This window comes from Notothenia rossii (assembly GCF_949606895.1).
Source record: "Notothenia rossii genome assembly, chromosome: 6".
NCBI lineage: Eukaryota > Metazoa > Chordata > Actinopteri > Perciformes > Nototheniidae > Notothenia > Notothenia rossii.
Genome location: NC_136909.1, coordinates 33,652,478 through 33,667,975, shown reverse-complemented (window position 1 = coordinate 33,667,975; position 15,498 = coordinate 33,652,478). Strand labels below are relative to the sequence as shown.

General features: G+C 39.2%; 1 protein-coding gene and 1 long non-coding RNA gene across 4 annotated transcripts in view; both read right to left on the bottom strand.

Moving 5' to 3' along the window:
• Positions 1-6,416, bottom strand: part of bmp2k (BMP2 inducible kinase) — a 65,483-nt gene extending 59,067 nt beyond the window's left edge. For all 3 annotated transcript variants that reach the window (XM_079690580.1, XM_079690581.1, XM_079690582.1), the window contains exon 1: positions 5,401-6,416. In XM_079690580.1, coding sequence (XP_079546706.1) covers positions 5,401-5,545 — 145 coding nt within the window. In that variant the 5' untranslated portion in view covers positions 5,546-6,416. The remainder of the gene's footprint in view (positions 1-5,400) is intronic.
• A 3,501-nt stretch (positions 6,417-9,917) lies between these two features.
• On the bottom strand, positions 9,918-13,584 carry LOC307045443. The gene is made up of 3 exons (XR_013809917.1): positions 13,405-13,584; positions 12,943-13,034; positions 9,918-12,480 (listed from the first exon to the last, which is right to left on the bottom strand). It is a non-coding gene; the product is annotated as an uncharacterized lncRNA (long non-coding RNA).
• Positions 13,585-15,498: the final 1,914 nt, after the last annotated feature.

Genomic DNA, 15,498 nt, shown 5'->3' with positions numbered 1-15,498 from the left:
GGCGGAGCTGCAGGATTTCTGCTTCACACACACGTTGCATATCGCTACTTTACTGTCTTTTTTGGACACTTTAAAATACTGCCAGACCGGTGAAGCCATTTTGGCGAGCTTGTTTTGCTGCGCACAGAGAGAAGTGCAGTAGGGCCTGGCTCATTTCGTGGCATCTGCAGGCAGTGGCAAGTACTTCCGGCATCTGCCACAGAGGCCGCTACTCCGTGGTATCTGTGGCAAGTATATGCCACAGATGTGGTATCTGTGGCAAGTATATGCCACAGCCATAGTGCAGTAGGGCCTGGCTCATTTCGTGGCATCTGCAGGCAGTGGCAAGTACTTCCGGCATCTGCCACAGAGGCCGCTACTCCGTGGTATCTGTGGCAAGTATATGCCACAGATGTGGTATCTGTGGCAAGTATATGCCACAGCCACAACTTGCCGTGGCAAGTAAATGCCACAACCATGCCAGTATATGCCACAACTTATATGCCACAACTTGCCGTGACAAGTATATGCCACAACTTGCCGTGGCAAGTAAATGCCACAAGTTAAGAGTTAAGAGAAGGTTTACCGTAGCTGCCACCCGCCTTCCGTGGCAAATGCTGATATTTAAACCCGTATTTATCGCGTAAAATGTCGCTGTTTTGGCATGACTTTATCGGACTGATCTGTACACAAGACTGATGATCTGTTACTGATGGTCCGATCATATTTTTTAAAAAGATGAAACATATGTTCAGATTTTACTTGGAGAACGTGGTTTGTTAAAATAAATAAACGTGCTATTTTTATGATAATACTCAAGATATATTATTAGTAAGTTGACATAAAGATCTAACATTGTTGACCAGAGGTGGGAAATAGGCTAACTTGTATACTCAAGTACTGTACTTGTGATTTAGAAATAGCCTACTTGTACTTTAGTTGAGTATGTAAATGGTATGTTACGTAGTAGGCTACTTACCCCACTACAACTCAGAGGTAAATTGTGTAATTGTAGCCTACTCCCCTACATTTATTTAATACGCTACCTTTAGTTACTTACTACAGATTCTGATTAATGATGATACATATAATCAAGTCTTAAATCAGACTTTATAGTTACTCCTGGAGTAAATTCACAAGATACCCTACTACAGTATACAAAGTCATTAAAACTAGCTGCACCTTTACCAGCTTTGAGAACACTTTCATGATCAATCATTATAATGAAAACATGTAATATGCACTTTAAGTATATTGTTATGCTAATCATGTTGCGCTTTTACTTGAGTAACATTTTAATGCATGACTTTTACTTGTAACAGAGTATTCCAACATTTAGGTTGGCTACTTCTACTTTTACTTCACACTAGAACCACAAGGGGTCGCTGTATAGCCTACCTAAAACCACCAACGTGTCAAATGAACGAATGCATTGATTTTCAAGGTACAATGTTATTTTATTTATCATACTAGAACACAATGAGTGTTGCCACTACATTGCCGTGGCATGTGCCTTGGCATTTGTGGCATCTCCCACAGAGGCCACTACTCTGTGGCATCTGTGGCAAGTATATGCCACAGCCACAACTTGCCGTGGCAAGTAGGCTATATGCCACAACTTGCCGTGGCAAGTATATGCCACAACTTGCCGTGGCAAGTAAATGCCACAGATGCCGCAACTTGCCGTGGCAAGCATATGCCACAACTTGCCGTGGCAAGTATATGCCACAACTTGCCGTGGCAAGTAAATGCCACAGATGCCACAACTTGCCGTGGCAAGCATATGCCACAACTTGCCGTGGCAAGCATATGCCACAACTTGCCGTGGCATTTGCGCATGCTGAACGGGAGTTGCCACAAGATGCCAGAGTTAAGAGAAGTTTTACGGTAGCTGCCACTCGCCTTCCGTGGCAAATGCTGATATTTAAACTCGTATTTATCGTGTAAAATGTCGCTGTTTAGGCATGACTTTATCGGACTGATCTGTACACAGGACTGATGTGCGATCTCTATTTTTCAAAAAGATAATAAATTATCATTTATATTCAATTTTACTTGGAATAGCCTACGTGGTTTGCTAAAATAAACAAACGTGCTATATCTATGATAGTATGCTAAACATAGACCTATATTGTAATAAAAAAAAAAATATTGGCAAGTGAGCGTTGCAACGCAAGCCCTTGGCAATTGTCGCTTCTTGAGGGGAGTTTCCACTGCTTGCTACGATAACCAGGTGTATTGTTACTAGTAAAGACAAATAATTAAAAATAAATATCTGTATTGACACAGCAACGTGTACAATGGTGTTATTAGACTTGGCTACAGACTTAGGGCAGCTGTAACTGATTGCAGTTGCCACTGCTAGTGAGATGCTAAGATTTATATTTTATAAATGAGGCAAAGGACAGTTATATTTGATTGTGCACATGTATAAATGTGTTATTTTAAATCCAGGCATATGTACTTAATTTGTATTATTTGCGTTGTTAATAAACAGATTAATGTCATTGTATCTGTTTTGTTGTTTAATATTTTAATTCTGGTTGAACATTTTTATTTAAATGCTTCAGATTATTCTTATTAGATATTGATATCGGTGAATCCAAACAAACCATGTTATTCCGTTAAGACAATCATGACAGTATATTAAAAATCAAGACACAATGCATGCTTTTTTATCCATCCTTTTATTGCGTTTTGAAAGTGGTGAACAATTAACATGAAGAATGTTCTCTTAAGCATGATACTCCAAGCAATCCTCATTTAACCGTATAAAGTTGATTTAATATGTTGAGGAAAGAGGGTTACAATGTAATATAATTACACCCTTGTTAAAACTTTTTGTGTGCATCATTAAAAAGGTTATATGTCATGCATGCAAATATCAAATCATTGTGTTGCTAATTAACATAAACAGATTTTGATATGATACGTTGTATTTAATTTATTTATCTAAAATGTTGAAATCTTTGCGTTACAGCAAATAATAATAATAAAAAGAAACAGGAAATAATTTACGCATTATTAGTAGATATTTATCTACAGAGTATCTAAAGAATAAACAATATAGCCTACTGAATATGTAAGATTACACTACAATAAACCATCTCACTAAAACCAATAGAAACATATATTTGTCTTTCTTAACCCTTTCATCCATGAATTATGAAAGCCTCACTCAGGATTTTTTTACCAATTGTTTTTATTGCTCTTGGGGCATGAAAAACAAGATTTTAACTTTAGTTTATTTTTATCTATTTTTTTCAAATTTAGAACATTTAAAAATACATTAAAAAAAATAATTTTAAGGATGATGTTTTCCTTATTAATAAGTCACAAATCACAAACTCAGTAAATGAACACTGACATAACAAAAACACAGAAAATGACCACTAGTTGTCATAAAGTAAAACAGTAACAATAGGAAATTACAGTCTTTTCAAGTGAATGTATATATTTATATATAAAACAAACAATAGAAGCACACTTACTGTCAAGTAGCCTATACCAACATTAACATAAGATAATCCTTATGTGTATTATGTATGATGGAAATCCATCAAGGGTGAAAGGTTATATCATGTGCACAGCTATTGCTTATGGCAATGAAAATCGTATTGGTCCCGCCATGCGTTTTAGAAGGGGGATGATTTTAATCGTTTTTATTTCAGGGGGGATGCCATCCCCCCTCAACTCGAGTACCGACTATTATCATAAAAATAGCACGTTTATTTATTTTAACAAACCACGTTCTCCAAGTAAAATCTATAGAACATATGTTTAATCTTTTTGAAAAATATGATCGGACCATCAGTAACAGATCATCAGTCTTGTGTACAGATCAGTCCGATAAAGTCATGCTAAAACAGCGACATTTTACGCGATAAATACGGGTTTAAATATCAGCATTTGCCACGGAAGGCGAGTGGCAGCTACCGTAAACCTTCTCTTAACTTGTGGCATTTACTTGCCACGGCAAGTTGTGGCATATAGCCTACATGCCACGGCAAGTTGTGGCATATATAAGTTGTGGCATATACTTGCCACGGCAAGTTGTGGCATGGTTGTGGCATTTACTTGCCACGGCAAGTTGTGGCTGTGGCATATACTTGCCACAGATACCACATCTGTGGCATATACTTGCCACAGATACCACGGAGTAGCGGCCTCTGTGGCAGATGCCGGAAGTACTTGCCACTGCCCGCAGATGCCACGAAATGCGCTTGCTGTCTCTCGAAAAGTGTCATGTATTTTACGTCATGTGATCGGCTCTCCTGATTGGCCTTTATAGAGAGCACCGATCGATCGGCAGAGAGTGAAGATCAGCAGATAACAATCGGCGGTCGATCGATCGGAGCATCCCTAGTGGTAGCTATTCACATTTTAGAATGTGAGAAAATACACCCAAACTATTCCACGTCTATATCCTATAAATGAAAAACAGAATTTGATCAATAAACTTCTTGATTTATAATTGTTTATGTGTAGCAAGGCCTGGAGGGTCTAATTGGCTAGATAGGTTAGCTTATTAAAAGCATGTTTCTTATTATTACTCTGTGATAAATCATCACTACACCTTTTGTGAGGTGAAGAACATCTGCTGTATGGAACACCTTGGTGACTTCTTCATTCCCTGACCGTGTTACTGAACATAGAGGAGATTCTTGTTTCAACATATTAGAACAAAAGGCTTTGTTGAGCCATGAAGGACATTTATAATGTTTCCAAGAAGCCTGTTGACATCCTCAAGAGCTGTACTGGGAAGGTGCAGCAATTGCACAAGACATCGTTTACTTAATGTGTCTATCAAGCAAGCAATGTTGTAGTTTGTTTTAAAACTGTATGCAATTCAGTCAATGAATCAATGTAAACACAAAACTATCCTGTCTCTAAGCCACTGTATAAAGAAACACGTGTTGGTTCATTTATACTGCTGTAAATACAAGTTTTCCTATTCCTTTTTAAATCCCCATCGGACAAAAGCAAACTGCAGCTGGATCTTGAGTATGAAGCAGCTGAAGCAGAATGAAAACTATAGCTGGATGAGTTACAAGCTGGAAGTATTAATTACAGCTATGGACCAAATCCCCGGTTCCCTAAGTAAATACCAATGTGTGCATAACCTGAAAGAGCCGCGCGACCTATGTCAAACAAACTGCAGGTAGTTTCTTGAGAAATTAGTGGATGTTTAGGGTGGAAACTGAGCTTTTACTGTGGAGAGCAAAGCAATTACAAGCCCATAAAAGTAACAAAGCTGGAAGAGCTGCTTCACTGATGTGTCTTGAGTTGTAATACCAAACAGAAGAGGGCGGGTGTGTCCAGTCCCTAAAAATACCAGTGCTCAATGTAAAATTTAAAAAACAGTTCCACATTACAGTGTGTTTCAGGACAGACACTTTAATGTTTATGTTCTGTACATACCTTCAGCAATAAGCTCGTCCACGGTGACCTGATACCGGCCGATTGCAAACACTTTGCCCAAGTAGCTGCTGAGTCCGGAGCCGGAGCTGGACGTCCCTCCGAGCCCGCCGCTCTCGGACTTTGGCATTCTGGAAAACTTCTTCATCCTTTCCTTTCTCCAAATGCAATCCCTGTTTTGAGGGTTTGAGTAACCACACAGTCCAAATGATCTCAGTTGTGTCCGACGTCCCCTATCTACTTATCTGAAGTATTTTCTTTTCCTGCATGCTCCGCGTCTGGTTCTTTTGGAGGGACTACTGGCTGTCGGGTGATACGACATGAAAGTACAGTTAATATACAGGCGTCAGGGGTGGGATGATACTGCACAGTCAGTCTCCAGAAGCTCGTACCAGTGACCGCATACACACATAAATGGCCAAAAGCAAAACACTAATGTTCGTTGGCTAATGAGACATCACTGTAGATGGCTGCAGCCTTTGCTAGCATGCATGGACTCGGCGGTGTGCAGACAGGAGGCTTCGCCAACAATGAGAATAAGGCAGGGGAGAGGCACAACAATGCAGCTGCCACCGTGGTTGATAACACCACTTCTGGCGGAAAGGAATTCCTTCCCTAAATATATCCAGTCCTCCAAAAGTAGCGGCGCCGCTCCACACCCCGCGACCCGTTCACTTCACTCGGGCGAAGCGGCTATGTAGCTTGTTATTAGCTGCTGTAGTTAGCTCGTTACTAGCTACGGTAGTTAGCGGCTAACGAGATTTGCTAGCAGCCACAGTGGTTCCTCCAATAGCAAATCCGCTCGGAGTGCAGGTGGGCTAACAAAGTAGGCAGCCCGAACCTCACACAATTAAGGGTCCGCGTCTCCCCAGAAGCTCTTCCGGCTAAGGCGTTTTCATTCGGGTCACCTGTGTCATCTCCACTAACTCACATTTGGGTCGTTTTTAGTGAACCTTCGTGAATGCTAAAACTTCTCGTGACTCCTCTGCGGTAGGATACAAAACAAGGGTGGTTTGTTATTTACCCAATGAGAGTGACAACCTAACCTGACGTGGCCCCGCCCCCTTCCATTGTTATGATTGGTTTATGAGGAGAATGTATGGAAGCCAATTTATACAAGAGAGAGACACTATTGAATGAACTTGTGGATGAATAAAATAATGAGGAATATTTTTCAAGTAAACAAAATGCCAACATTATAAAATAGTAAATAGTTCTCTATTCAGTTCTCTATTCAAGTGTATAATACTTTGGATTTGAACTGAAGTCTCTTAAATTTGGATGACATAGTGCACCCTTTTACTGTTCTTAAATGATCACTTATTAACCTCTTGTGTCAAAACATACTGTACCTAATAGGCCTGCCTATCAAATATATATATATTATATATGTCATTTATAGAGAACAATGTACTGCGGTAAAATGTTACCTTTCCAATAAAAACATAATCTTAACTTAATTCTCTGACAAACTAATCTGATAGCAACAAATAAGGGATTTAAACCTTGAGAACAATATGTATCATCCAAAATCAATTATATCATCAAGCGACCATTAAACCAAAAAAAGGTCTATTGACCCAGATGACAGACCATGCAAAATGATGAACACACCACAGAATAAGAATCGAAATGGTTGATTCACCTGAAATAAAAAAAATAGTTTTAATATGGTGACCCCGCATGAGTGGTAAAACAAAAACTATAACTGCTGTAAATGTTTTTACACTGTTCATAACTTTAAAGCATGTCCTTTCCTTAGTGGCAATGGGCTTCCCTAAGAAACACCCATAAAATACTGATCTGTAAAAGCATGGCATAAGTGAAAGACCGAGCTGTCTGGTTGAAGGAAATTCACTAAACAGACTGTGCATGTTGAAGTAAACAAACCTCAGGCTCAAAGTAATGTGTTATCCTCAGTCATATTTATGTAAATTGTTAAACATCCTATCTTTGTGTCTTTGTTCTGCCTGTTAAACAGTGCTGGTCTTTTTTAAGGCTATAACTTCCTCAGTTTGTGTTAACTGATCTTACTGTACAACACCCCCTTTGATTTTAATGATCATCTGCAGTGGAAAAACAATGTACATTTTCACCAGGCACTGCCAATGAGGAAGTGGTGTGATAACTGCCTCTGTGAACCAAAGGCTTTATGAACAAAGGCATGTGTGGAGACTGGAGAGTCGACCTCATACTCATACACAATTTCAATCTTTTGTGGTCTAACTCGATTTCAACATCCCACTAAAGTAACCTTTGTTCTCTATACATCAGCAACTAGAGGTGAAAAAGGTCTACTTCGGGTAAATGGTCACCATAAGCACAATTAGGTCAATGGTTACAGAGGGAGCACATGGCTGAGATGGAGATTACATAAGAGATGAGGAGGAGCACAGTAGAATCACATGACTCTTCAAAGCTCCATGTCTGGACACATCCTGTTTCTGCAGGGGGGGATCTTTCCTCTCTGACACACTTACCATTGTCTGGCTGAGTGTGAGGTGTATGCTGCCACCTGTTGGTGCCTAAATACACAATTGCACACAGAAACTTTCAATACAGGAATATCCTCATTCAGCAAGTAAATATATCAAGAAACATCCATCTTTCTGGGTTGTCGAGCAGAGAACTGCACCAGTTTTCAGGCTGACCTCTGACCTACTGGAAGTTTTGGGCGCAGTCAAGATAACTTTCCAATACAAGTTTGCTTCTAAGAGCAGAAAAAACACCAACCTTTCAAATCAGGATTTACTTTTTTTAACGTAATTTCAAAAGCCCTAAGAATATATTTTCTCACTCATCTTTTTATTATGAGTTATCGGCTGAAGTAAGTGGACCTGAAAAACCAGATAAAATACAATGAGGACAAGTGAACTGGATCTTGAAGTTTGTTTTGGACGCATTGCTTACATGGCAAATATAAATGAACCACTCATAGTCAAGAGGTGGGACTAAGTCATTGTTCTGTTTGACATAAGAAGTAGTAAGTTGTTGCACTCACATACCAAGTCAAAACAGACTGAAGTCCTGAGTCCTAATCTTTGAGTTTGCGTCATAACAATTTCTTCCAGCACATTTTGTATACAGTATTTCTTTTTTTGTTAACCACTGCATCATGTTTGTTGTACAGTTTTTTTCTAAATGGCACTGCATCATTTAACCTACATTTTTCATTGCTGTTTTTGCAACTGCAACTTAATTGGATGTCATTGGATTGGTGCATCAATTCAGTTTTGACTTTCTGAAAATGCATGGCGTTCAGGAAATGAAGGGGAATTGATTGATGTGTGGCACACTTAATAACATAATTTGTATCTTTGAGCTAAAAGATGGCACAAGTCATTAAGTCAAATTGCAAGTCTTGTTCTATTTTGTCGAGTCAAGTCATTGACTATGTGACTTGAATCTTAACCAACAGAAAAGTATTTAAACAATTATCACACCTTTCAAAAGTCAGGAAAAGCCAACTCTTCTAAAGTTGCTGTATATGTGAAGGTGAGTTTTAGGATTTTTTTTCTTGATTTAAATAAAATTGTTCATCCTTTAAAACAGATACTGTATTTGAATGTTTAACCCTATATATATAAAATTGCTAAATAATGAGCTGGAAAAAAAAGAAAGAGCATATAACATACTATCAGATATTTCGTCATTTTAGGGGCAAGGCCATTTGGTCTTTGGTGTCACCATTTATTTTAGGGCATTTAGACCACATGCCAGGGCACAAAGGCTATTAAGGGAAACATTAGGATTTGGAGCTTTGTAAACAAATCCAGAACCTTTGAAATACGTTATAATAATAATATAAACTGTACCCTGTGTCCTTTTGTGTCCTTCTGTAGTCCATTTACTGTTGTTTGTCTTGTCTTACCCCGGCTGATATCTCACTAAATCCACTGTTTTAATTGTTCCCTATATTGCCCCTATGCCCTGTAAGGTGTCCTTGGGTGTTATGAAAGTGTTTGCACATGTTTATTCTAGTGTATGAGTGACATAGAGCGAGTGAGATGGCCAGTGGTTCTCAAACTTTTTACACAGAGTATCACCTCAAATTATATTGGGCTCTCCTGGTAACACCATCATAGACCTTCCTGGGTACCACCGAGGGATTTAATATGACAAGCCATATGATGCTCTCATTTGTTAGTGACATTCCACATGCAAATAAGATAAGATAAGATGGTACTTTATTGATCCCAATTTGGGAAAACATTTTCAGTTACAGCAGCATAAGGGACAAGGCATTTTACGATAAATTAGAAATAAGCAATAAAAATAAAGAAAAGAAAGAAAGAGGAAAATATACAGTACATGTTGAGTTTGGCAGGATATTATATATATATATATAATATACAGGACTGTCTCAGAAAATTAGAATATTGTGATAAAGTTCTTTATTTTCTGTAATGCAATTAAAAAAAAAAAAATGTCATACATTCTGGATTCATTACAAATCAACTGAAATATTGCAAGCCTTTTATTATTTTAATATTGCTGATTATGGCATACAGCTTAAGAAAACTCAAATATCCTATCTCTAAATATTAGAATATCATGAAAAAGTATACTAGTAGGGTGTTCAACGAATCACTTGAATCGTCTAATTAACTCGAAACACCTGCAAGGGTTTCCTGAGCCTTGAAAAACACTCAGCTTGGTTCAGTAAACTAAATCACAAGTATGGGGAAGACTGCTGATCTGACTGCTGTCCAGAGGACCGTCATTGACACCCTCCATCAGGAGGGTAAGACACAAAAATAAATTTCTCAAAGAGCAAGCTGTTCACAGAGTGCAGTTTCAAAGCACATCCACAAAAAGTCTGTTGGAAGGGGGAAATGTGGCAGGAAACGCTGCACAACCAAGAGAGATGACCGCAGCCTTAACAGCATTGTGAAGAAGAGTCGCTTCCAGAATTTGGGGGAGCTTCAAAGACAGTGGACTGAAGCTGGAGTCCAGGTATCAAAAGTCACTGTTCACAGACGTGTCCGGGAAATGGGCTACAATAGCCGTATTCCCATGGTCAAGCCACTTCTGAACTCAAGACAACGGAAGAGGCGTCTGACTTGGGCTAAGGAAAAGAAGCACTGGACAGTTGCACAGTGGTCCAAAGTCCTCTTTTCAGACGAAAGCAAGTTTTGTATTTCATTTGGAAGTCAAGGCGCCAGAGTCTGGAGAAAGGCTGGAGAGGAGCAAAATCCAAGTTGCTTGAAATCCAGTGTGAAGTTCCCACAGTCAGCGATGGTTTGGGGAGCCATGTCAGCTGCTGGTGTTGGTCCACTGTGTTTCATCAAGCCCAGAGTAAATGCAGCTGTGTACCAAGAGATTTTAGAGCACTACATGCTTCCGTCTGCTGAAAAGCTCTATGGAGATGAGGAATTCATTTTCCAGCATGATCTGGCACCTGCCCACAGTGCCAAAACCACCAGTAACTGGTGTACTGACCATGGCATTACTGTCCTCGATTGGCCTGCAAATTCCCCTGACCTGAACCCCATAGAGAATATGTGGGGTATTGTGAAGAAGAAGCTGAAAGACACCAGACCCAACAATGCTAATGAGCTAAAGGCCGCTATTGAAGCATCCTGGGCATCCATAACACCTCAGCAATGCCACAGGCTGATTGCCTCCATGCCACGCCGCATTGATGCAGTAATCCGTGCAAAAGGATTCCCAACCAAGTACTGAGTGCATTAATGGACATTTTCAAATGTTTGATTGTGTTTTGCTGTTATAAATCTTTTTTTTTTACTTGGTCTGAGGAACTATTCTAATTTTTTGAGATAGGATTTTTGAGTTTTCTTAAGCTGTATGCCATAATCAGCAATATTAAAATAATAAAAGGCTTGCAATATTTCAGTTGATTTGTAATGAATCCAGAATGTATGACATTTTTGTTTTTTTAATTGCATTACAGAAAATAAAGAACTTTATCACAATATTCTAATTTTCTGAGACAGTCCTGTACATATAAATAAATATAAGGCATATGGAATATTAATGTTAAATATTGAACAGATTATATATGTGTAAAATGTACAACGTGGTTATATTCAAGAGAAACTATGGAGCAGAGAGTTCTCTTCCAGCCAGAGGTGATTTGTTGTACAGAATTATTGCAGTGGGCAGGAATGTGTTCCTGTATCGGTCCTTGTCAGCAGTCTGTTGGAGAAGGAGCTCCGTTGACCCTCCAGCTGCAGGTGGAGAGGATGGGTTGGGGTTATCCATGATGGACAACAGCCTGTTCAGTGTCCTCCTCTCCACCACAGCTTCAAAGGGGTCCAGCTTGATGCCGATGACAGACCCAGCTTTCCTGATCAGTTTATTGATCCTGCTGGTGTCACCGGCTCTGATGCTGCCCCCCCAGCAGACCGCAGCAAAGAAGAGTGCACTGGCCACAACAGACTAGAAGATCTCCAGCATCTTGCTGCACACGTGGAAGGATCTCAGCTTCCTCAGAAAATAGAGTCTGTTCATCCCCTTCTTGTGCACAGCGTCAGTGTTGATCCTCCAGTTCAGCCCATTGTCTAAGTACACTCCCAGGTACTTGTAGTCCTCCACAACAGCCACATCCTCTCCCAGAATGTACAGGGGTAGAGGAGACGTCCTCACCCTCCTGAAATCAATGACCATCTCTCTGGTCTTGGCCACATTCAGAATACTCACAAAATTAGGCTGAGGTTCATCTTCCGCTCTTCTTGAAGTGGTTGTGCTTCTTGTTGCTTTCGGCTAAAATAAACATAATTAAAGACATTTTGAGTGTTTAAAATGTGCTGTAATACACAACACATTATTTATTCCTAAACTTGCAGAAAGAAAAACAAAAATGAGACATTTAATCACATATTTATATATCAATCTTATACACCTTGAATTCTTGTTGGCCAATGATACACATATCCTTTGAAGATGAGCTGGGAAATTGAATACTGTTGGCACAACACCATCTTTAAGCCGGACAGTCTGCCCCATCCTGTCAAAGTCCTCACTCCTGAAGTGCTCACTGCAGAGCAGTGTCCTGCCACAGGAAACAAAACCGTCCCTTCTTAGGGCAACTTCCCACTGCCTCCTCCTCTCTCCGGAAACCTTAACAACATGAGAAAGGTAGCCAGATATATAAATTATTGTCAACATTGTCCTCCCTTCTTTCCTTTAACATTAAGGGTAAGGACAAAAATACACACCGAAATTATCATATTTGTGGGGTAATTGTATGTATGTATGTATGTATGTATGTATGTATGTATGTATGTATGTATGTATGTATGTATGTATGTATGTATGTATGTATGTATGTATGTAATGTATACTTTAAAAATAAGACAACCACACTAAGAGTTATAAAAAAGGTGTCCAAAAGAAACATTAAATAATTGTGTAAAGAAATGGTAGCAACATATTCTAAAGAGGCTGGGTCAACATCAATCTTGCAATACTATTATCTCACATAGCCCCACTGATCCTGTGTAGCAGGACTTGTAATGTACATACATCCACTAAGTAATTAACGATTATCCTAATTATAGTCATAATATTGTCATATCTTACATGTGAAAGGTGATTCCACAGGTTCTTGTTTGCAGACTGCGGCGATTAGAGCATCTGTAGGCTGCACAAAAGTCCGGCATAGTCAGGTACTTCTGTAAACACAAAGCCAGCAATTTCCTGTATCATCCTGTATCTAAAATGTAAGATGTTTTTAACAAGCCAAACCACTTGGAATAAATCATGTGTAACTTAAGTTATGTTGAAAAGAAAGAGCAGTTATGCCTGTCCCACTGGTGTAAAGTTGCTGGGTCAACTTTGTAATGCTAGGTCTCACTCACAGCCTCTTGTTATTAGCCAGCTAATAAATACAACCACGGCACATACACAAAGAAAAGCTGCAATTTCAACATATCCAAGCATCCTGTATCATAGCCATGCTAATAATGTTTATAATAAACCAAACCGTTTGTAAATCAGTCAAGATTTCAGCGATTTAAGAGTATTTTTGTGCAGATCACTCACCTTACAACAGCTACCATAGCGCATACCAGAGTAGCTGTTGACTGTAGCAAGATGGGGGCCGGTGAGCTACGCTGGAAAATCTCCCATGAGCCATCTAGTGTTTATATATATCTATGGGCATAACGGCTAGACCGAGGGGCAACGACGGCCATGGCCGTCATGGCCGCCGTGAAATTCCTACCATAATAATAACCTTTTCAAATTTCAAATCACTGTGTCCTTAATTTACCTAACCACAATCCTTAGTCTCAGTTCATCCTCAAACACAGTGATGGTGATGCTTTATTTCTGAATGGCAGACAGTCCAGTTTATGAATGAAGACTCTTCACTTTGGAAGAATGTAATTGTGAACATCTCACAGACAAGCCTACTATTTCTGGCATAAATGTCTGAAGGGGTATGCTCTAGAATTATTGTCTGTTACACTTGACAGTTGGTAACAAACAACACTTTGGACTTTAGAGTCTGCTGTGCACCGAGTGTGGATGAACTTGGCCTACATCTCTTAGTTTTCTCCTGTGAATTTCATTTAATTTTTATTTCAGATCACATTGTCACAGAATAATGGGTCACAAATTAGAGGCTTCATGCCGTCTGATACAAAGAACTGGAGTAATGCAAAGCACAATACTTTATTAGTATGCTGACAAAGCTATTGGTGGGAACGCCCAAGGCAATGCGATAATTGTTACCGTCTTGTCTGAATCAAGCAGTGTTTCTCCTGTATCTGTAAACCTGTCAGGCAAGAACGCCCAGGACAAAACTTATTTATATATATGTAAATGCCAAATTAAAGCCAAATATCCATTCCACTGTTGTCCTTACATTAATCTGTGATGGACCTCCATTAAATGATGTGAGCACTGCCATTAGTCCGTGACCCAAGTGTCTGTGGTTAGATAACTACTTTTTACTTTTACTTCACTACAATTCAGAGCTAAATCCCTTACTTTTACTCCACTAGATTTATTTAATACCTTTACTTACTTTGCAGATTTGGGCTAGTGAAGTGAAATTATTCAACTCTTAAATCAGACTTTAGTTACACCTGGAGTAAATTCACAATCCTCCCTGCAGTATACAATGTCATTAAAACTAGCTGCACCTTTACCAGCATTGCTAACACTTTAATGCATCAATAATTATAATCAAAACCTATAATATATATATTATTCTGAAATGGACCGATCTACATAATGAGTACTTTTACTTTTGGTTCATTAAGTACTGTATATTTTATTAGAAATACTTTTGTACATTTAGTTATGTAACATTTTGAATGCAGGACTTTGACTTGTAACAGAGTATTCCTACACTCTGGTACTTCTACTTTTACTTAAGTACAATATCTGAGTACTTCTCCCACCTCTGGTGATCAACAGCTGTTTGCGTGTTTACAGAGTTTAGACGCTGTGAGGTGAAGCTCCTTTCCACAGCATTGGCCTGGTGATGGTTCTTTTCATCTCTTTTTTGCCGTACCAGGTGAATACAGTTGGTCAACTCTCACTGTTGGCACAGTTAGTCTGTTCATAATTGCTAGTGTTTTGTCAGTATATATGAAACTAGGTTATCTAGCTAGCTTACAGCATATCTGCAATAATATCCGAAGGTATCATGCAATCACATTGTTAAAAATTATCCAGTAAAATGTACGTTTTAGGTGACTTTCCAACAACAGTTATCACAGATAAGCGTTTTAAAATATATTTGTGCTGATAACTGATAACATTTTGTTTTATTGTAAGACTGGATATGCGGGTTGTGCACACACACACACACACACACACACACACACACACACACACACACACACACACACACACACACACACACACACACACACACACACACACACACACACACACACACACACACACACACACACACACACACACAACACTCGTTGGGTTGTACCATATTGGGACGTTCTCTGAAACACATCAAGACTACACAACCTAAAGACGATATCTACTACCCAACACTATGAGGACGATGTAACACACACACTCTACACTCGTTGGGTTGTACCATATGGGGACGTTCTCTGAAAGACATCATGACTACACAACCTACAAAACAATGAGGACATGATG